Source organism: Megalopta genalis, chromosome 2, assembly GCF_051020955.1.
Source record: "Megalopta genalis isolate 19385.01 chromosome 2, iyMegGena1_principal, whole genome shotgun sequence".
NCBI classification, from domain to species: Eukaryota; Metazoa; Arthropoda; class Insecta; order Hymenoptera; family Halictidae; genus Megalopta; species Megalopta genalis.
Genome location: NC_135014.1, coordinates 36,648,030 through 36,670,822, shown reverse-complemented (window position 1 = coordinate 36,670,822; position 22,793 = coordinate 36,648,030). Strand labels below are relative to the sequence as shown.

Here is a 22,793-nt window from a genome sequence, read left to right as displayed (position 1 = left end):
TTAGCTTAAGCGGTTCTGAAAACGTCCTATTTCCTTTAATGTTCAATGAACAATTGATCAAAAATCTATTTGTACTATAAAACGATTTCTACGAAGGAAAGTCAGGCGTCGATGTTTTAAGTCAGACGGTCCCATTCTATTTTAGTTTCTGTCCCGGATAATACACAACTGCGAGCCCATAGTAAACATCTTATTATCTCAAACATGATTAGAAAACGTTCTACGATTTCTTCGAAGAATCCTACAATAGCAATTGTACGTCGCTTCTTTGGTTTCGTAGGCACTCGTTGGAATGTCGCTTTCTCATTACGCTACCCTAGAACTACTCGCTCCTAGAGTTCAAATCTGGTTCGGTCTCTAGTTACATTCATTATTTTTTTATTTTTCAATTTCTTATTTTTAACCCTCGTCGATAGGCTTTAAATATGCATGTTTACATTCATAAATTCAGAAGCTCCGCGGACGCCGCACAGGGGAGTGTTCGACCTGAAAAACTTTGTTTTAATGGTTAGCGATGTTCAAAAGTTTCCAATAATTCCGCGAAGCATGTTACATTTCAAGCAATTCGTACAAAATTTGATTGCACTCGCAAGCGAGTTGAGATGACTTCACCAAAAATTTCTAATATTTACAAATATATCTGTGAAGTCTTTGTCCCGTGCATCTTTTGGCGCGATCGCGCTTTATTTCATGCTCAATATACTTTTGTTCTCAATAAAACGAATGAAATAATTTTGACCAGCTGACGAGATCAAATGCTCCACCGTGCGTCGTTCAGAAAATAATTAATTCCAAAATAGTTATAATAATAATAATAATAATAATAATAATAATGGTACTAATAATAATAATAATAATAATAATAATGGTAATAATAATATTAATAGTAATAATAATAATAATGATGATGATGATAATAATAATGATAATAATAATAATAATAGTAATAATAATAATGGTAATAATAATAATAATGATAATAATAATAATAATAGTAATAATAATAATAATAATGGTAATGGTAATAATCTCAAAATAATTTAGTGCATTTTTTCGCACAAGATAGTAAAACGTCCGAAAAATACGAGAATGCAGGCCGTATTATAATATTTTTAAATGATTCGAACGATTAAGGAAGCGAAACATGACGAACGACAATTCTTTCTTGCAGTTAATGAAGTTAATAAACAATGTTGGCCAGCTCGTGGTACCAAGCGACCCGGTGCGCGGTGATGAGTTAATTGGGCCGCGATCGGCGGGTTGGCATCAGTAGAATGGTAAACACAATAACCAGACAGACGCGAGCGTGTCGCTCCGGGCGATACAGCTAGACGGCGGCAGTCGACTCCAGGCCAGCCAGCGGCCCTCTATCACTTGCTCCGCGAAACTGTACAGGGGAAAGCCGAGCGTGAACGGTGTGGCACGAGTCCGGATCGAGTCGATCGTTTACCGCAGTCGTGCTCGAGCCGTGGAGCGGGCTGGATCTTCGACAGTGCATCCGGCGATAGTGCATCGTCGCGAGTGCATTTCCCTGGTCTTCGACTCGCCCAGCGACCGTATCCTACGGACCTGCGAATCGGTCGCGTCAGCGGTCGGTAGAATGACTTGGCCGCGGTTTCTGTGCTGAGCCCCCCGCCAGACAACCGGCCGCCAGGATGATGCAGGAGATCACGGACCAGTCCTCCAGGACCGTGCTCCTGAACACGTTCGTCGTGAAGAAGAAACGGTGCAGGGTCTACTTTCATCGCGGCACGCTTATCTGGGAAACAGCGAAACCGCCGTACAGTGAGTACGATTTTTCCGGCTTTCACGCACACGGCTGCCGACACAGGCACGCATCACAGCTGATCGATCACGGGAGATAATAGAAGGATCAGCCGCCCGAGGATCGCGGACAAAGGAGTCGCTGCGGGGTTGCGTCCCTCCGGCCGAGACGCGAGATGTCCTGTGCGCGGCTTTGTTTCGCCGAGGGTGCATTAGCGACTAAGAGAGCTGGTTCGCGCTGGATCGAGTCGCGCCACCGCGGAAAGCTCGAGGCTGCTGCGAATTTGTCGGTTCTCTGTCAGGAATCCTTCGTCAGAGCGCTCGCTTTATCTTTATCTTGCTGCTGATTTTTCTCAATCCGAATGCTCGACCTTAATCTCTGTCGATACCGTCGCGTCTGGTCGATCCACACGTGTCATAAGTTCATGCAAATGAACCGCGCGGGATCAGCGGCTCGTTTAGCATAACCAAATCTTTTATCTCGTCGCGTTCACAGACTCCATTGAATTCGTCGATCGAAAGCGGCCGAATTGATAGCCAGTGCGTCGGCTTTTCCTTATCGGCAGACTGCGGATTGTATAGACGAAATTCAACACGGCGAGAACATTTAAACAATTTAAAGATACCATCGTATTACGCTCGACTCGTCAAGCTTATTTAAAAAGAAAAGGTAACACGCGTCTGTTAAGCCCCGGAGTCTTGCAGTTAGTGCAGACAATTTTTGTTTTGCGCGAAGATCCACAGTCTACTTATAATTTACAGCAGATCGAACATTTGTCGCATAGGAAATTGATCGAACAGTTTGGAAGTCGGGTTCATTCGAACGGAGAATGTAACAAGTAGACCGCGGAGTTTATGCATCTATGGCAAAAATGAGTACATAGCTGCAATTTAAAATAGCAGAAAGATCAAAAGTCACTGTATTATTTACGATCTACTAAAATTATTTGAAAGAGAAAGAACCTTCTATTTAGTTCCCTATCTTTTGCAATCGATGTGCAGACAATTTTTGTTTTGCGCGAAGAACCGCAGTCTACTTATTATTTACAGCAGATCGAACATTTGTCGCATAGGAAATTGATCGAACAGTTTGGAAGTCGAGTTCATTCGAACGGGGAACGTAACAAGTAGACCGCGGAGTTTATGCATCTATGGTAAAAATGAGTACATAGCTGCAATTTAAAATAGCAGAAAGATCAAAAGTCACTGTATTATTTACGATCTACTAAAATTATTTGAAAGAGAAAGAACCTTCTATTTAGTTCCCTATCTTTTGCAATCGATGTGCAGACAATTTTGGTTTTGCGCGAAGATCCGCAGTCTACTTATCATTTACAGCAGATCGAACATTTGTCGCATAGGAAATTGATCGAACAGTTTGGAAGTCGAGTTCATTCGAACGGGGAACGTAACAAGTAGACCGCGGAGTTTATGCATCTATGGCAAAAATGAGTACATAGCTGCAATTGAAAATAGCAGAAAGATCAAAAGTCACTGTATTATTTACGATCTACTAAAATTATTTGAAAGAGAAAGAACCTTCTATTTAGTTCCCTATCTTTTGCAATCGATGTGCAGACAATTTTGGTTTTGCGCGAAGATCCGCAGTCTACTTATCATTTACAGCAGATCGAACATTTGTCGCATAGGAAATTGATCGAACAGTTTGGAAGTCGAGTTCATTCGAACGGGGAACGTAACAAGTAGACCGCGGAGTTTATGCATCTATGGCAAAAATGAGTACATAGCTGCAATTGAAAATAGCAGAAAGATCAAAAGGACTTATAAGTGTCACTGTATTATTTACGATCTACTAAAATTATTTGAGAGAGAAAGAACCTTCTATTTAGCTTCCTATCTTTTGCAATCGACGCGTAGACAATTTTTATTTCGCATAAAAATCCGCGCCGAGATCGCGGCCTAGCGTTACCAGGTGCATTCGTTGCACCGAGAATCGCTCCGACGGAAAAAGAAAATTGGCCTCGCAGCTTCGAGTATTTTATTGGTCGCGCAGACGAGCCAAGGATTGTTTTTCCCCACAATGATCGCGAGGCAAAGAGGAATTAACGGCGACCGCACTTTTCCCGTTCGTCGTCGTCCTCCTCCTCCCCCTGCCTCTGTCGCTTCGAAACGACATAAAAGCGTTCCTCCGGCCCACCGATGCGATTATCGCGGAGGACGTTGGATATCGGCTCGCCGCGAGGAAATTGCACGGTTCCGTGACGGAATCATCGCCGCGAGCCTCGGCAATTTTTCCGGAAGTTGTTACACGGAACTTCGGCGCCGGGCTATTCCCCCGACAGGGTCGCACAGTGGCTCGTTCTCTCGCGAAAAGTTCGCCGAGATACAATTATCGATGAAACATTACGTCGAGTCATAGATAACTTCTGCTTTTTTTTTTATCAGACGCTTACTTTGTTCTTTTTTTTATTTATGTGTCCCGGTGACTCACAACGGTTAGATACGAACAATAGATTTTCTTTATCTTCCCGTCGTTCCGCGAGTGCCGTTTTTACGTCAGTTCTGCCGCAAATTGTCCAGCGAACCGGTCCTTCCAACATCTCGATGAAATTCAGCTCGCTTCGGCGAGAATTTGAATTGAGCCGCGCCGCTCCGAAAGAGGTGTCCAAATATGACAAAAAATGGCAGACACAAGTGGCAGGAGACGTAGCCGAAATTAGGCCGAGCGGCTAAAGCGATCGTTTACCTTCGTCGAACTATTCATCCTGTCGGCGGCGTTCATATTTACCTGGCGCGAAAATATCCTCGTTGACGGAAGGCGGTGGAAGACGCGTTAACGAGCTATTTTTAACCGCGGATCCGTTCTTTTTTGCTAAAAAGATCAGCACACGAAGAATTTTCCCCAGTTCGGAACGGGGCACGCCGCTCGCTCGGGGTTATTTTCGATGGAATTCACCCGCGAATCGGGTTACCGAGACGCCGGCGAATTTTCTCGCAGAAAACGCCGAATCTCCTTCGAGAGAGGGCTCCTTCCTGTACGCGCGCCGATCAATCAATCCGGTTTGCTTCTGTTCCAGCAAAATGGAGTTAGAATCGAGTTACTCGAGCAATCGAGACCTCATTATCCCCTAGGGATTAAATACTTTCGAACGATCTGCTGGGCGCCTCGATTATCCAGCTAATTTCGAAACGCGATCCTCTTGTTTCCACGATCTTTCAACCTTCTTCGCTCCGAAACCATTTTCGCTCGGAATTTGTCGTGACGTCGAGTAGTTAAAATTTCGAATAATCGAGAAATTACAAGCATTTTCGAAAGTGATAACAATGGAGGTAAAGCGGGTAATAATGATGTAGCAGTTACACAAGGACGGATAAAATGTAGAGAATGAAACTAAAAAGAAAAAGAGGAAAAAGTAAGTAGAGAAAGGAGAAGTATATGCGATTATGTGAGCGGAGATAAAGACGAGCGGCGAATGGCATTTGCGATAGTCAAGTTGAAGGAAGTGTTAGAGTTACGAAGACAATAAGTAAACTTTTCGTAAAAATGTCAATATACCGTTGGAATGATTAAAGAACGAAAGTATTTTGTTTTGCGATTGATCCAGACGATTCTTATTTTCCATGAGAATCGACACGATATGCGTGTCTTTCCGCATTTTATGCACACGAAACTGACAGTGTCTCGACTGTAAACAAGTTGATGACGTTAGAATTATTATGAAATGCGATATTATCGACTGCGGATTTTATGCGTTTACGGCAAAAAATGAGTAGATCAAATGCAAAACTGTAACGGCGGGATAACAAGATTAACTTGGACAGCTTTTTATCTCGCATAAAAATCCGCGGCCTGGCGATATAAAGTTCGGAGCACGCTATAATTTTACAAAAACTAACGACACAGCAGGATGTAAATCGTAAACGAATGTAACGAGGCATTGCGAGCCGTCAGATTTTCGTTCGGCGTCGAGGATGCGGCTTTTTTTTTCCTCGAAAGAGAAGAAAATTCGGTCGAGTTTGTTTTTAGGATGTTGAGCAACGTTTGGTGAGATCCACAGGCATCGAAAATCGCGGCCGTGGAATTTATTTTCGTTGCGAGTGTCGCCAGAGATCGCATCGGCACGATCCATCGGTTGGCCTCGTTATTTTCGATCCGGGGAGCCGCGCATCGATCGCCGCTAATCAAAATCTTATTCTTAATGGACGCGGCCGGTGTCGTAATTGTTGATCGCGATCGATCGATATCGCGAAATTGTTAATCCAAACACCGACTTCGTTTTATCTATCTGCGGGCACATCGTGCGTGGATCTTGTCGGTCGACATTCATCTTCGAGAACGATGATCGATGACGACGATCTGTCGTGACACAACATTCCGCGTAATGAAATGTCGATTTTCGATTATTGTTTGCGTAGCCTTCGTTGCTCGATTTTCTTTGATTTCTTCTTTTTTTGCAATCATGAATCGACATTTTTCTTATCTGGTTCGCCTAATCGCGGATCTTCGGGCAGGTTATATTATCGATTTTCGTAGATAAAAATCGTCGATCCGGGTCCACTGTTATCGTTATCAGGTGAGAATGTCACCGTCACTGTTGTCGACGGGATACGCGCCGAGGTGGCTGAGTAAACAGGAAACGTAGTTCGATCGCCTAGGATGCCGGTGGTTGCAGCCGGTGCACCGTACTGCAGCCATTTCGATGTTCTAGCAATTCGAAGCGAGATCCAAATTCAGGAGAATTGCAGAAAACCGGCGCAGGAAACATCGCGTTCGCGAAATGATTCCAGTTATGAATAATTAAATACCGAGGCATACGAACGACTGTCGATTCATCAGAGGTCGTCTCGATCGAAATCGATTGATATTTGGACCGTTTATTTTGAAAGTGGTGTAAGTCCTTTTTTAAAAAAAAATGAGACATCACGTAATTTATGCTTAATTTAGTGTAAACTTTTTGTTCATAACTAGTTAGTATTTAATATCTTAAAAAATGCCAATGCTTTGTTCAATTTAAAATTGGCCGGTAAAAGAAATTGCGTAACCATTGATTATGAAAGTGATGTAAGTCCAATTTCCAACACGATGCCAAGCCCATTACATACGAAAAATATAAGGATATGCAGCAGCTATTACCTTATATACCTCCTGTGCATCATGAATATTTAAAACACTGCCACATGAAGAGCATAAATAATTAATAATACCAATATCTCTTGTGTTAAGTTTAACAATATATAAATATAATTAACGTTCAAAATAAAAAATGCTAATCCTATTGTATTTCTTGTTATTATTTATAAACAAAATTGGATTAATATAAGATATATTTTAAGTGATATTTGTTATTTCACAATTGAAATTAAATGATATTTACAATTGACTAATTATGAAAGTGGTGTAAGTCCATTTGCAGCCTGGAAATTGTATATCATTTTAGTTAAATTCGCCTAAAAGAAATTTATATAATCAAATTATATATTGATAAATTAGTACAAACATTCTCAGACTTCACACAATTAACCTATATTTTTTAATTGTCAGATCTGCTAACATTCAATTTTCTCGAAACGAAAGAAAGTGGACTTGCACCACTTTCAAACTAAACGGTCCATTTATTGATATTCGTGCTGCTTTTCGAAGCATGCTAAGCCTCGTGACAGGGCAATCCATCCATCGTTTGTCTTCTTTATCTTTTCAAAGACGATATCTTCGTTCGGGTAAAAATCGTGCGGCAACAGTGCCGCAGATATGAGTAGCAATAAACAATTCTTTTTTTTTTAAAGATTATCATATTTTGCGATTCGCGAAGGCTTGGAAAGAATTTTCAAGGATCAATGGTATCGAGCAGTTATGGTAGAGATCGGGAAGGTCGGGGAGTCCGAGTGTAGTTCCCAAGGTGGCGGCCATTACGAGCTATTCTTTAGCAACCTGTAATTTACGGTATTGTTAAACGAATTCGAAATTAGCCGAGTTTTCCATGGAACGTGTAATCTAATCTTCGACCGAACTTATGCTACGTATAGGTTGTAGAATGGAAGTAGCATAATGTCAGACAGGAAAGCAGTCGAAGATCGATCGCAAGATCGCTGCCAGTCGTCTGCCCGAGCAGTCCTTATCGAAATCAATTAATTAATTCCCGAGGAATTTATTATTCATATTAATTCCGCGACTCGCAAGATTGACGATATGTTGTCTGCATTATTGTTATCGCTTATCCATCAATGCCAATCATTGTCGCCATTTTATGAACTTCTATTGTGAAATTCTTTTACGTCTTTTAAACATTCTGCCATCGCTATTGCAATAATTATTAACCATCTTTAAGTCCTTGATCTTATTATTGCCGTTATTGATACATTATTATTCTTATTATTGTTACTATTACATTATTATTCTATATTATTGTTACCATTATATTATTATTCTTATTATTCTTACTATTATATTATTCTATTATTGTTACTATTACACATTATTATTCTTATTATTATTACTATTACATTATTATTCTTATTATTGTTACCATTATATTATTATTCTTATTATTGTTACTATTACATTATTATTCTATATTATTGTTACCATTATATTATTATTCTTATTATTCTTACTATTATATTATTCTATTATTGTTACTATTACACATTATTATTCTTATTATTATTACTATTACATTATTATTCTTATTATTGTTACCATTATATTATTATTCTTATTATTGTTACTATGATATTATTATTCCTATTATTGTTACTATTACCTTATTATTCTTATTATCGTTACTATTACATACCATTACTCATCCTCCTATCGCTGTCACTATCGTTAACGACGCTCTGTCACAACATTTCCTATAACAAAGAGTTTAAACCGTTGACGTAATAAACATATTAGTACTGTATTATCATTCGAAGGACCGATGCGTCGGCAGCGTTTATCGGAGAAAGTGGATCGCTTCCATGATAAAAGGGATTAACATAGATCGTGCATAAAACGGTTTCACGGTTTGAATAATCGGCCATCTCGAGGACTGCATTCGGATATGTCCGGCCCGACGAAAACACATGGTGTCGAGTATAATGCGATGTACGCAGGTGTGCTTGGAATCAGCAATGACTACGGGACGATTGGTAAAAGCAGGAACAAATGGAGATGTGGTCGTCCTTGAGCTTGGATCGAGTATCACACGGTTTCCTGGTCTCTCGTTGCTCTATCCGGACGTCGTTAACGATAACATAAACGAGCAAAGTGCCCAGATAAGCAAATAGTCTAACGAAAATATCGTAAACATCGAATTAACGCTAAACCTACCGCCGCCGGTCGAACGAGAACGGTTTCACGCTTTTTATTTCACAATTGAGCCGTTTATTTCGAAAGCGGCACAAGTCACTTTACCGTAATGAAAAGTGGTGATTTTTTAATGTTCATACGAAATTATTTATACTGAGAAAAATATATCAGTATCCTGACACAACAAATACAAGTAAATCTTCGCGAAAGTTAGCATCCATATTTTTTTAATCGTGTTAAACGCAAATCCTTAAATATATCGACTTAAAAACAAAGTGACTTATGCCAATTTCAAAATAAACGGCTCAATTGTCGAAATCGTAAAAGCTGCTCCCGTTCGAAATCGTTGAATTTATTTAATCATTCAGGCATCTATATCGCTGATTCGCGGATTCTGTATTTTCTGTATTATATTAGTATTGGCTTTCAGTTCTGTGTTATAAAAAATCGGTTTTACCCGTATATATATATATATATATATATATATATATATATATATACGGGTAAAACCGATTTTATATATATATATATATATATATATATATATATATATACGGATAAAATATAAGTATAATATATATAATATATAAATATAATATATATTATATTATTATTATATATATATTATATTATTATATATATATATTATCTCGAGCGAACGTCGTCTGAAATTATTCGTTAGCAACAATCCTACCGAGGTCTAAATGCGACTAACAAAAATTGCTTCGTGAAAACGACACGATAAAATTTATTCAAAATTTCCACAATTTTTACAATTTAATTTTAATATATTTTATTTTAATTAATATATTTTATTTTAATTTATATAATTTATTTTAATATATATATATATATTAAAATAAATAAAATTGCTTCGTGAAAACGACACGATAAAATTTATTCAAAATTTCCACAATAGTCGCTTTTAGACCTCGGTAGGATTGTTGCTAACGAATAATTTCAGACGACGTTCGCTCGAGATACAATGTGTCTTCTCGCGAGGATTTCGCTTTGCGATGTTCCTCCGGGAATATCTGCGCGGTTTTAACTCGCGAACGTTCCGGAATCGACGAGAATTTGTTGGTTTCCAAGGCAAGAGCCGGGAGCAGCGATAATCAATCGAGTACAGCACAGCCAGACCGCAACGAGGGTAGAACGAGTCAGTGTACGAATATTCCTGTCGGCGAGAAGTGATGCTGCGGCGACAGGTTTCATTTGCATACGATTATCCGTCTCCGTGTTCCTCCGGTTCGTTTTACGCTGTGAACTCTTGCGTTTCGTCGTTTCGCAACAGTGCCGGTCGGGTTTCACGGTAATATTGACGGCCGAGAGCCGGGAAAGCTCGCGGAAAACCTTCGGAAATTCGCGCGAGGTTGCTCGAGAGCATCGGGATTATTTATTTATTTATATATTTATTTTGTTTATCGTGTCTAGACACGGGAAGTTATATAATTAGAAATAAGATAATCGTCAAGATAAAATTTAGATTCCTTAATTTGATGTGATAAATCTCTACGGGCTATAATTATCAAAGGATCGACCTCTCCGGGGGATCAGTTTATTGTTTTCGCCACGGTTTCAACCAAAATCTAATCTGGATCCGATCCGAACACAATCGAGATATCGTTTTATTACGGTCTAACCTGGATTTGGACGAGGTGCAATCGAGATTCCGGCAAGAATCTCTGATAAATCGAAACGATACCGATATTTGCCAAATTCTCGTTTGCTAAGCTCTCGTAATTTCCGAAAGAATAATGATACGATAACAAGCGTGGACTCGTTTCGAAGCTAAAAGTCTCTGTTTTCGGTAAACATTGTTCATTTTTCCTTACGATGTTTTTGCACCGTACAGCAATCGAGAAACCAAGGACACGTTTTCGCTAAAAAATGCTGCGAATCGAAACGATTCTGGAAACGTTAACAGATTATTGTCGTGATTAAAATTAAATGAGATTTAAAGAGCAGAGCTTGTCCTTTACAACGACGTCGAAAATTTTGACGTACGATGTCTTCTACGAGTTTTATTGCGCTTCGAATGGAAGGTGCGTCGCCGACTTTACAGCATCGTAAACTACACAGCGATGGCTCTACGTGACCGAACTTATACTACATTCTGGCTGTGTAAATCAGCAAGAAAGAATGGTGGGTCAACGTTTTCAATGTCGTTGCAAAGAGGAAGCTCCGAGCTTTAATCTCGCGTTGGTTTCAGTCGCAGAAAAAATCGTCCGATGTCCTGAGAATCGTTTGAATATGCATCGTTTTGGAGGAGAAAGCGAAGGAAAGTCTTCAGTTTCTAAGCCGCAACAACGTGGGAAAGAATTTTCGATAAAAATGAACAATGCGTCGCGAAAGTAGAGGTTTCAAGCTTTAAAATGAGTCGAGTTTAATAGCCGTACGATATTTTTTCCACGGGGTTACAAAGGGTCAAATATCAGTCGCAGTCGAGCGACTCTGAGGCGCCGTTAAAAATTGTTTCAAAATAAATGTAACGGTACCACATTTGTTTATACCGAAAAAAACTATTAAATTTGCAACTATTGCACTTGCCAGTGGGTTCAATTAAATTTATAATAATAATTCCTCGTGGATTTCGAATTAAAATAGCTTTCGAGTGTGAAGGCTTAACGATTTTGAGAAGATCGGGGGAGAGAGAGAAAAAGCAAACTTCGCGGAGGCCGCATAGTCGAAAGAGGTCTGTCAAGCCCTTGATTTCGAAGAGGAGCACGTCCTCGAACGATCGCGACAGTGATTCGGCCGGTGATCTTCCAGGAACCTTCTCTGTGGCCAGGCATTGGAGTCGGTCAAAGACCCGGGAAACGCGGAAGAGAGGAGCCCGTAGAAGGTCATAATCGCGGAACGGTGTGAACAGTGGCCGACGGGATCGGGCGCGTCGGACGCGTCGGTGAAAACCGACGACCTTCTCCGGTCTGTTTGTTGGTCTCCTTCGCGGTGGGGTCCCTCGGACATGAATCGGCTACTGGAGATATCGGTGTGAACGACCGGCGTCGACGCAAACCCGTCGCGTCGCCTAAATTTACCTGAACGAATTCGGAACCGTGCCGCGGTTCGTGAACAAACGCCGGAGGCCGGGCAATTACGAATTCCGTGTGCAGCTGCTGCAATCGTGCATCGTGCCTGAGCGGCCACTTCGTTCGCCGCGGCTCGGTTAGGCCTCCGGGAAACCATCTTGCGGTTTCCTCGAGATTCCGAGATCTCAGGCCTTCTACAGGCGACCAAAGTCCTTCGCGTTTCCTGCTGGAGTCCGTATTCGATCCAATATCTGGGTCCACCGTGACCCGTTTTCTCTTATATTATTAACACATTAACCCGAGAAAGATAGCCTACGTCGCAGAGGCGCCTGCGAAATAAACAACTGACTGCACCGTGGATGACGCAAAGACTGGAAGCACCCACTTTGCCAAGGCATGTGCGAAGCAACATTGAAAATATTCTTCCAAAATCTGCTGTACAGGCTTCCACAGATGATGAAGAAGAACCCTCAGCCAAAAAAAGGCGTTATTGCAGTCTTTGCACGTCTAAAAAGAAAAGAATGTCAAAGATGACCTGTGCCAAATGAAAAAGACAGTTTGTGGTGAACACAAGAAAGACGTTTGTCATGACTGTCTCTAAAGAAATTTTTTATAATATTATAGTTTTTTTTACACTGATTATATTATAGTCTACTAGTTTGTAAGGATAAAACACTATTTTTTGTGATATTGTACGGGATTTGTTCCCATAAACCGAAGACTGTTGATTTTTGTTAATTTTTCATAGAGGTCTAGTGATTTAAGTTTAAAATTACTTAAAATATAAAAAAATATAATATAAATGCATTTTATTTTTACAATAATGCCAAACCTTTAAAATGACTAGATTAACTTAAATAAATATCCATTGTTAGTATAAAATTGACGCCTTAGAAAAGCATGCGCCTCTGAAGCGTATGGTTATCTTTTACGTACGTTGTCATATGGTTATCTTTCTAGGGTTAAAGGCGTGGGATCTTGACGAAAGCATGCTAGGTAACGCGGCGACCGCCCCGCCTCGTTTTTCGTCCCAGAGCGGGCGATATTTTGTGTAATCATACAAAAATTTAGACTTAAACAAGTTTATTTAAACTCTTAAAACTAAAAGAAATATTAAAAAAAGAACTAAACACTAATTACAAAAAATGTTTTAAAGTACATATTTATGAGAAGTCGAGATAAATCGTAGTACTACGACTCCCGCCTTTAATGTGTTAATATTTATTGATAAACGGGCTGGACAGGGGAGAGATGAAATTGTGCAATTGGTGTTTAAGGATTTGCAGGGAACCGGTAAAAAAAGTCGACGTTGCCGTCTAGCGTGTGAAAAGCTGTCGAGATGCGATATATTATTATATTTCTGTAGTTTCCTCGATTGCACGCTGCGAACAAAGACGGTTAATGACGAAATTATGCCACCATACTCGGGCTAACGAGTCGAGTCACCAGACGTTGCTCCGGAATGTGATTCGTAAGTGTCGTTTGGCAACCAATGACTGCAGCAGTAGCATCGACCATATGGATATCGAACGAATTCTTTGTTTGTCACTTCGCTGACTCGTCTCGTTGACACGAGTATAGAGTTCATTATGAATCAGAATGGCAGGAAAGTCACATATCGAATTGTACTTATTTCAGTGATTATATGTTCTAATTCATTTTCCATTTCTTCTGATTCGAACTCATTTTCTATTTCTTTGGATTTTCATTAATTTTACATTTCTTCCGATTTTGATTTATTATTCACATCTTCCGATTTTAATTCATTTTCCATTTCCTCGAATTTCAATTAATTCTTCATTTCTTCTCATTTTAATTTATTTTTCATTTCTTCGGATTTCAATTAATTTTTTCATTTCTTCTCATTTTAATTTATTTTTCATTTCTTCGGATTTCAATTAATTTCTCGTTTCTTCTCTCTTTAATTTATTTTTCATTTTCTCGGATTTCAATTAATTTATTCATTTCTTCTCATTTTAATTTATTTTTCATTTCTTCGGATTTCAATTAATTCCTCGTTTCTCTTCTCATTTTAATTTATTTTTCATTTTCTCGGATTTGAATTAATTTTTTCATTCCTTCTCATTTTAATTTATTTTCCATTTCCTCGGATTTCAATAAATTTTTCATTTCTTTTCGTTTTAATTTAATTTCTATTTCCTCCGATTTTAATTTATTTTCTATTTATTCTATTTCCAATTCATTTTTCATTTCTTCGGGTTCCAACTCAATTTTCATTTCTTTTGATGTTAACTCATTTTTCATTTATTCCGATTCTTATTTAACGTTCATTTTAATACTAAATCTAGCGCGCCGGTCGAAATAACCGGTTCCACAATTATCTCGCCGAATTGTCGAAACAGCAAGAAGTCTTTCGTAAAAGATCATTGAGCAAATTTCACAATTCAAGCACACAGTACAACAAAAAATAGCAAGGTGTCTAAATGAATTCAGTCTGGTAAATTTTATGATACAACACATTTAGGACACCTTTATTGCCCGGTAAATCCACCGTTAATCAGACTCTGATTCAGCCCGTAATTCTCCCCTGTATTCTTAATTGTATTTCTTAGTTAAGCTTCCTCCGGTGCTCGACGGTATCGCTTGGTCACTTAATTAACTCTTTAATAAGCAGCTCTCAGCCGCAGTTATTATATTGTTATTCTCCGCGAGATCTCCGCATTTCTGACTCTCCTCTAATTTGTTGCTACAAGGCGGCCCCCGCAAGCAATAAACTTGGTTAAATTGCGCACAATAATTAAGTTGGTGCTGCCCAAGGACAGTTGTTCTAACAAAATCGATCTGGGCTGGTCGAGCCGGCAACTGTGGGCTGATCAATTGCTTTGGTCTGTTTCCGGACATAATCAACATTATATTTGTCGAATGAGACGCATTTACTTTCTTCTATTCTTTTACTTTGTTTATTTTTGAATAAAGAATGTAATACGCTTTGTTAGGTACAAATAATGTTAATTAAATAAGTTAAATTATATATAATATAATATAATATAATATAATATAATATAATATAATATAATATAATATAATATAATATAATATAATATAATATAATATAATATAATATAATATAATATAATATAATATAATATAATATAATATAATATAATATAATATAATATAATATAATATAATATAATAATAATATTATATAATATAATATTATATTAATTATTGTTTTAATTATAATATTATGTATTATATATATATTCTTTTCCTTCGCTCCTCCATCTTTCCAGCATATTCTGCAGGTACAATAATTTTTTTCAAACATGTTCGGAGGTCACGATTCTTCGAGCCTCGCGGCTCGTTTTTATAGAAACTCGGGGCAGTCGGAAAAAATAATAATTATAATAATAATTATGTTAACATCCGGAAGGTGTGATTCCTGAGGTTATTTGGAGTAACTTTTTCCTTAGCGAGAATGTAATTCGCGGCTTTGTTCACGAGTTATTAACGAAAAACAGTGACCAATGAGAGGCGAGATCAATTGGCGCGAGGCAGATGAGCCAATGAGCGGCACTGGGCTTCGTCCGCTCGTTGGCTCGGTCGCCTCTCATTGGTCACTGTTTTTCGCTAATAACTCGTGAACAAAGCCGCGGATTGCATTTTCGCTAAGGAAAAAGTTACTTCAAACGATCTCAGGGATCACCTCTTTCCAGGTGTTAACATAATTATGGAACACCTTGAATAGTAATGCTAGAATAAAAACGATGACTTGACTATTTCATTTCTTATTTCTTGCCACATTTTCGAAGGCAATTCGAAGGCCACGTGACACCATTCGAAAGCAATTCGGAGGCCACGTGACACGATTCGAAGGCAATTCGGAGGCCACGCGACACCATTCAAAGGCAATTCGGAGACCACGCGACACGATTCGACGGTCTAGTACCTACTATTATGCCTAGTACCTACCACATACCTTATAGCTCCGCGGTTTTTCTTACCTGACTCGCACCCAACAGACCATTTTGTATTGTCTTCCGGGAATTCGCGTCGCGTGACATATCACACGCTTGACCGACTTCGACGACCCTTAGCATCGACGTAGCAGTAAATTACGTAAGCGTAGGACTAACACAGAGAAATCCTCAATAACCTGAAATTTAGCATTTCTGCGAGAAATTACTGTACGTCGACGTACGTTGCTTGGATTATGAACGTTTTCAGGGTGGGAGACAGACCGCAATTAGAAAATCGTTTCTTCACCACGCAGTTAGGGTTCTTGGCTCGACACGGAGAGATATGAACAAAAACCGTCGCACACGTAATGAAGCCATCGTCACGATCGTCTAATTACCGTTTCGCAATAAATATTCCGTCTCGTTTACATAAGAGGCAATAACAAGGATGACAAAGCGTGGAGGGAGAGCGACGCGGTCGTGCGAGAGATCGAAATTGCAAGGAATATTCGCCGGGAATAGAGATATTCGAGGCAGAAAATTGAATGCCGAGTCTCGTGCACGGAAAATTATCAAATTGTATGGACTCTCCTGCTCGGGAATCACTTTTGCAAGATTTTGAAAGAACGCGCGGCTCCGGGGAAGCGATTTCTATAAATTTTAAACACACCGATCTTTACGAGAGACGTTCTATTCGAGCATGTTTCGGTTCAAACACGCATTAATATTTCTCGATACCTTGGGGCTGTTCATTTTTAATTGAAAATCCATCGGAACGAATTTAATACGTAATAAACAGACTATCTTTATGCATATTCCCAGTTCTATATTTTAAAAATCTCAGAATTGGATAAAGTGTCAGTTTCATCGGACTAAGAGATCGTCTTTCGCAAAAATGAAATTATAAAATATATAATATATATAATAATAATATATTATTAATTACATATATTAATGATATAATTATATAAATATATATAATATTAATAATATTAATGATATAATTATATAAATATATATAATATTAGTAATATTAATGATATAATTGTATAAATATATATAATATTAATAATATTAATGATATAATTATATAGATATTTATATATAAATATATGTAATATATATATATATATATATATAAAATTATAAAATAAAATACTGCTAGTTCTTGTCAATTCGAACACGCTGTAACAGCAAACATTAGTGTACATTCAGCAAGCATCGAAGAGTTCAGAGAACGAAATAAAATATTTGTGACAGGGCCAAAGAACACGTGGTGCTTCCATTGCGGTAGAGCCTCGATTATCCGGATTGCCACTGTCTGACCTATTAATTATTCCGATTCCTTTCACGTAATAAACAATTCGATCTAAAACGATGCATAGCAACTAAACTAATTATACAACACGGTAAAAATGTCAGATAGTCATCCAACTACGTAACTATTTCGTTATACGAACATTTAACTCTCCAAAACTGGTCCGGATAATCGAGGTTCCACCTTGACATAACCGCGCTTCACGTTCGGTTATTATCAGATGGAGTCGTACATAACTTTCGTTTCGTTATCAGACATTTATATTGTTTTCTTAAAAATTTATTTTTGTTGTTTTTTCTTTATTTTATCGATTTTGAACCCTTATCTGTTTACTGAAAGCAACAACTCGTTTGTCCAGGTGACTCGTAGTGGTTAGATACACGAACAATAGTTTCAACCTAGCTGCATCGCCGAAAATTTTGTTCGCATAAACGTGGATCTATCGTGATCAAATGACGCCCACCACGCCGGCGGCCATAATCGCTTCGAATCGGCGTGCTTGAGCCGTCGGGGAACGATCGAAATCGTCGGAGAGGGCGAAGAAAGTAGAAAGCGTGCGTATCGTTCCGCGAGAACAATCAGCGTTGCGGATGTGTCCCTAAACGGTGTAGGTCGTCGCGTCATCGTCGGAGACAAGTAGGCCGCGTGCCAAACTTATGGCGAGCCCCGATAGTACCAAAGGAGACGCTCGAAACGATTTTTAGGATCGCGGGAGGTCGCGGCTCCCGGGCCTCGGGGTTGCGTCAATTTACCCGCGGCTGGAAAAAAGCGGTTTGCTCTCCGCCAGGAGAAATTACGTAAAGAGGGCATCGCATAAATTACGCCCGAGCTATACCCGTCTGCACATGCTGCACACCTGCACTCCCGTGCCGCTGCAACTTGCAAGTTTCACTTTTGCGTGCCTTCGGTTTACGTAATGTCCCCTCGGTTAAACGCACGGTTCGCCGGTGATCCAGGTGAATTTGATTGTTTTGCCGCTGATATAATCCCGTGATGACGCGTCGTAACGACCACGGCTAGACACCGCGTTCTGGTCGATGCACAAACAGCGCCGTGTTTGGATGACGTCTTAATTGAACCGCATTCCGGTCCCAGCTTTTATCGAAGTCAGAGAGAAAGGAGAAGCTCAACCTAGTATCTACCCTTTGCACTCGGGCGATGATCGTGTGACGCTATTGATTATTTTTGTTATATCAGGAATTTCTAAATGATGTTAACATCGTCGCAAGACACAATTTCATGTGCGTAAAATGCACTAATTGTATCATATACATGTGTATAGACGGTATTATGAAAGGTGTAAGGAAACGCGCAAAGGTTCGATTTCTGTTTACGTTCAGTGCAATGTTTTCGCGACATTGTTGCAATCGCCCAATGCGGATGCAACGAGATGTAAATAATACACTGACGATGAGCATAAAAAAAAGATGGATTTTTCTGCGTTTTCTTATAGCTTTTGTATGTCCAATAATCAGTCTAAATTGTATCTTTAGTAAATCGAGACGAAAGTGAAAAAATTCTAAAGCATTGAGTGTGTGAAAATGTTTACTCTACAGGAAAAAGATCGAAATAAGTTTGACTAAGAGGTGACGATTTTAATGCATGCCGAGAAGTGAGGGACGAATTTCATAGAACCTGCAATTTCAGTAATACGTAAAATCGCAGATGTAGACAACCGACGCGACGCGACTTGTAATACCATCAGTTTCCCGTTGTTGCAAATTTTATTGCTTCTAATTTATGATTATTTGAAAGAAATAATACAACATTGTATTCGTATTGAAAGCAGCTATTGTAATATGACTAAAAAAATGTATAGTCCTATTTAAAAAAGTCAACTTGACCTTGAAATATCATTCACCATTGTATCAATAAAAAAGTTATTGATACTACCTAAAACATCTCTTTATACTGAACACTTTTTATATAAACATTGTTTTCATAGCTTCGATCTATTTCGAGATATTCTACTGTTCTCAGTTAGGCGTAACACCCTGTATACAGGGTGTCTCGAAAATGTCTCGCAATCTGGAAATGGGAGGTTCCTGAGGTCATTTGAAGCAACTTTTTCCTTTGCGAAAATTTTCTCCGAGGCTTCGTTTACGAGTTATTAACGAAAATCACTGACCAATAAGCGGCAAGCTCGGCTGGCACGCGGCGGCCAAGCCAACGACTGCACGGAGCCCATTTCCGCTCATTGGCTCTGCCGTCTCGCGCCAAATGATCTCGCCTCTGATTGGTCAATGTTTTTCGTTAATAACTCGTAAACGAAGCCACGGATTGCATTTTCGCCAAGGAAAAAGTTGCTTCAAATGACCTCAGGAATCCCCTACTTTCGGATTGCGAGACATTTTTGGGACACTCTGTATACATATATGTCAAAAATGCAAAAGATAAATGTTTTCTAACTGTTACGTAAAAGTAATCTAGTGTTTTCTTTGCGCACGTCAAATGGTCTTATTAACTGGAATTATTGTTATTACATTCACTATTACTATTATTATATTAATCTTATCAACTGGAAACGAATACAAGGTTTGTTCAAAAAGCGGTCACTCGACCGCGTTCGATAGAAATATAAGTTACGTACAGAATGTCGACAGGTTTAACGTTGCAATCCAATTGGCAGCGACCGATCCGCTAACGACAGAGCATCGTCGCCCTCCCGTACACGTGAGCTGGCACGTGAGCACCCGCGAAGAACAACGAAATCAGCGAAACCGTTCAGCCAACCGCGTCGCCGAGGAAAGTAGGTGAATACGCGAAACTGGAGGCAGCGATGCACTGGAATTGCATCGTTTCCGACGCCGGCCGCGAACGGTATCCGATTGCCCAGGGACAAAAGCTGCACTGACAAGCACGCTCAGAACGCGAACGCGTTTAGATCGGCCAGCAAGATTCGGCGGGACGGGCCAGAATTCGTACCGCGCGATCTACGATTTGCCGACGGCGGAGAATTTTTCAAGCACCGGGACTACGTATTTGCCTCGGAGAATTGGGTTACCTAACCCGACGACTTAAATCGTGGGAAATGCGAACGATATATTCTGATGATTGGTTAGGCGCACTATCAAATGATGTGCTTACAACTCCTTTTGAATGACTTCGATTTGAATACCGTACTGACTCCTTTATCCGAACATTGATTTTTGTATTCTGACATCCAAATGTTCTGCTATTTAATCATTGCATTATTTTGATAGATCAGTACATTGTCGCCTTAGCAGAGATGTTAAAAGAAATTTTTAGATAATAGAATGCTTTGTATTTTTCTCGTTAGCGTCCATCCGACAGTCTTTACTCGACAGCCTCCATCCGACAGCTATTCTGCCGTGCTTATTCGAAATGTCCTAGCTACTCTCTCTCTCTCTCTCTCTCTCTCTCTCTCTCTCTCTCTCTCTCTCTAATTTACCAATTTTGTCTTTTTGCTTAATTTACCTTTTAAGCAAAGCCGGAATATTCTATACACTTCTTAGAATTTCAAACGAAATTCCGCCTATTTGTTTTCACTTCCGCAGAAATAATATTACTAATTTAAAACTTTGTTTTTTTTCGATGCACAGAAACGTTACTTAAGACAGTTGGATCAAGGATAGCGGTATTACGGTCTCGCAATTTTAAGCCTGCCCCGCAAAAAACACTCTCGCCTTCGTATTTTATGGTCTCTCTCGAAATTGTTGAAAGGACAACGGTTGAATAAGCAGCTGAATAAAATGTACGCGTACTCTCGACGAACAATTAGCAGCGGAAATTAGCAAGTCTGAGAAACGATGTTCGGCTTATCGTGGTCGTTCGAACATGGCCGTCGGAGATTTAGTGCGGGAACGGTTCAAGAAGCAACCTTGTAAGGCGAGAAACGCACGGGAAAGTAAGCGGAGACCGGCGAAGGCTAACGAGGAAGAAGAGGAGGACCGGTTAATGGTTGAAACGGTCTTTTCATTTACATTCGCCGGACGAATGCAATCTGTGCTCGATGCCGGTGCTCGTTTACACCTTCGGCTTTTCGGGAACGCTCTCGTTTTCATTCGAAGAGGCTCGCTCGCGTTCCATGTCTATGAATCGTATGCGCCTCTGAAGCCGCTGCATTAAATTCTTCTTTCAGCTTTTTCCTTTCTTTCATATTAAAATCTTATGCGAGGTTTGTTAATTCTTTGAGCTGTCAATAGAGATTGTGGTTATTATATTATATTATACATATATAATTATTATATTATATTATATATGCATATTACACATATATAATTATTATATTATATTATATATGCATATTACACATATATAATTATTATATTATATTATATATGCATATTACACATATATAATTATTATATTATATTATATATGCATATTACACATATATAATTATTATATTATATTATATATGCATATTACACATATATAATTATTATATTATATTATATATGCATATTACACATATATAATTATTATATTATATTATATATGCATATTACACATATATAATTATTATATTATATTATATATGTATATTACACATATATAATTATTATATTATATTATATATGCATATTACACATATATAATTATTATATTATATTATATATGCATATTACACATATATAATTATTATATTATATTATATATGTATATTACACATATATAATTATTATATTATATTATATATGCATATTACACATATATAATTATTATATTATATTATATATGTATATTATACATATATAATATTATATGTTATATTACTATGTTATTATATTATTATGTTATAATATACATATATAATATTGTGTATAATATTGTTACGGCGACTTGTCCAAATCAAGTCGCTGTAATGTGAAACTGCCCTGTTGTGAACAACTCCTTAAAGAATAATAGAAGATAGGGGTTGTCACGGAAGAGTGTTACCAACGGACAATCGAAGAGTCGAGATCGGACCGTCGAACGAGCAACATCCCACTTCTGAAAGATCTAAGATATAATTGTATCGAGTTGTGTTATAGTTAATATTCTTTATTGTAAATAAAATGCCGCGACGCGAGAGAAATGGAGTAATTCGCAACAATATGTATATATTATGCATGTATAATATTATGTTATATTATGGTATATATATATAATATTATGTAATATTATGTTATATAATATTATATTATATATATTGTGGGTTGTTAACAACGATAATTGCTGTTAAATAACGCGATTGTCTTTTTGTTAATATTTTATTCATCCTTAGCTCTTCACTTGCTCAGCCGCGCCATTTGATCGCTTAACAAATTACTTTAAACGCCCACCTAATATTTATTTATTGCAAAAGTAATTTCCGTTTTTTTGTATGCTATCTATTTGAAAAACTGATATTACTTTTGCGACAATCCAGTTACAGAATAATTTATCAGGCAAACAAATGGCGTGACCGAACAAGCGAAGGTTGAAGAATTAATGAAATATTAACAAAGAGACAACTGCGTTATTTAACAGCCATTATCGTTACACAACGGCAATTATCG

The 22,793-nt window shown here is 38.4% G+C and overlaps 1 protein-coding gene across 2 annotated transcripts in view; it reads left to right on the top strand.

Moving 5' to 3' along the window:
- The first annotated feature begins 1,324 nt into the window (after positions 1–1,324).
- Positions 1,325–22,793, top strand: part of Cerk (Ceramide kinase) — a 47,709-nt gene continuing 26,240 nt past the window's right edge. Inside the window, exon 1 of one of the 2 annotated variants that reach the window (XM_076519265.1) lies at positions 1,325–1,785. In XM_076519265.1, the coding sequence (XP_076375380.1) occupies positions 1,656–1,785 (130 nt within the window). In that variant the 5' untranslated portion in view covers positions 1,325–1,655. The remainder of the gene's footprint in view (positions 1,786–22,793) is intronic. The other variant, XM_033478657.2, reaches the window with a different exon arrangement.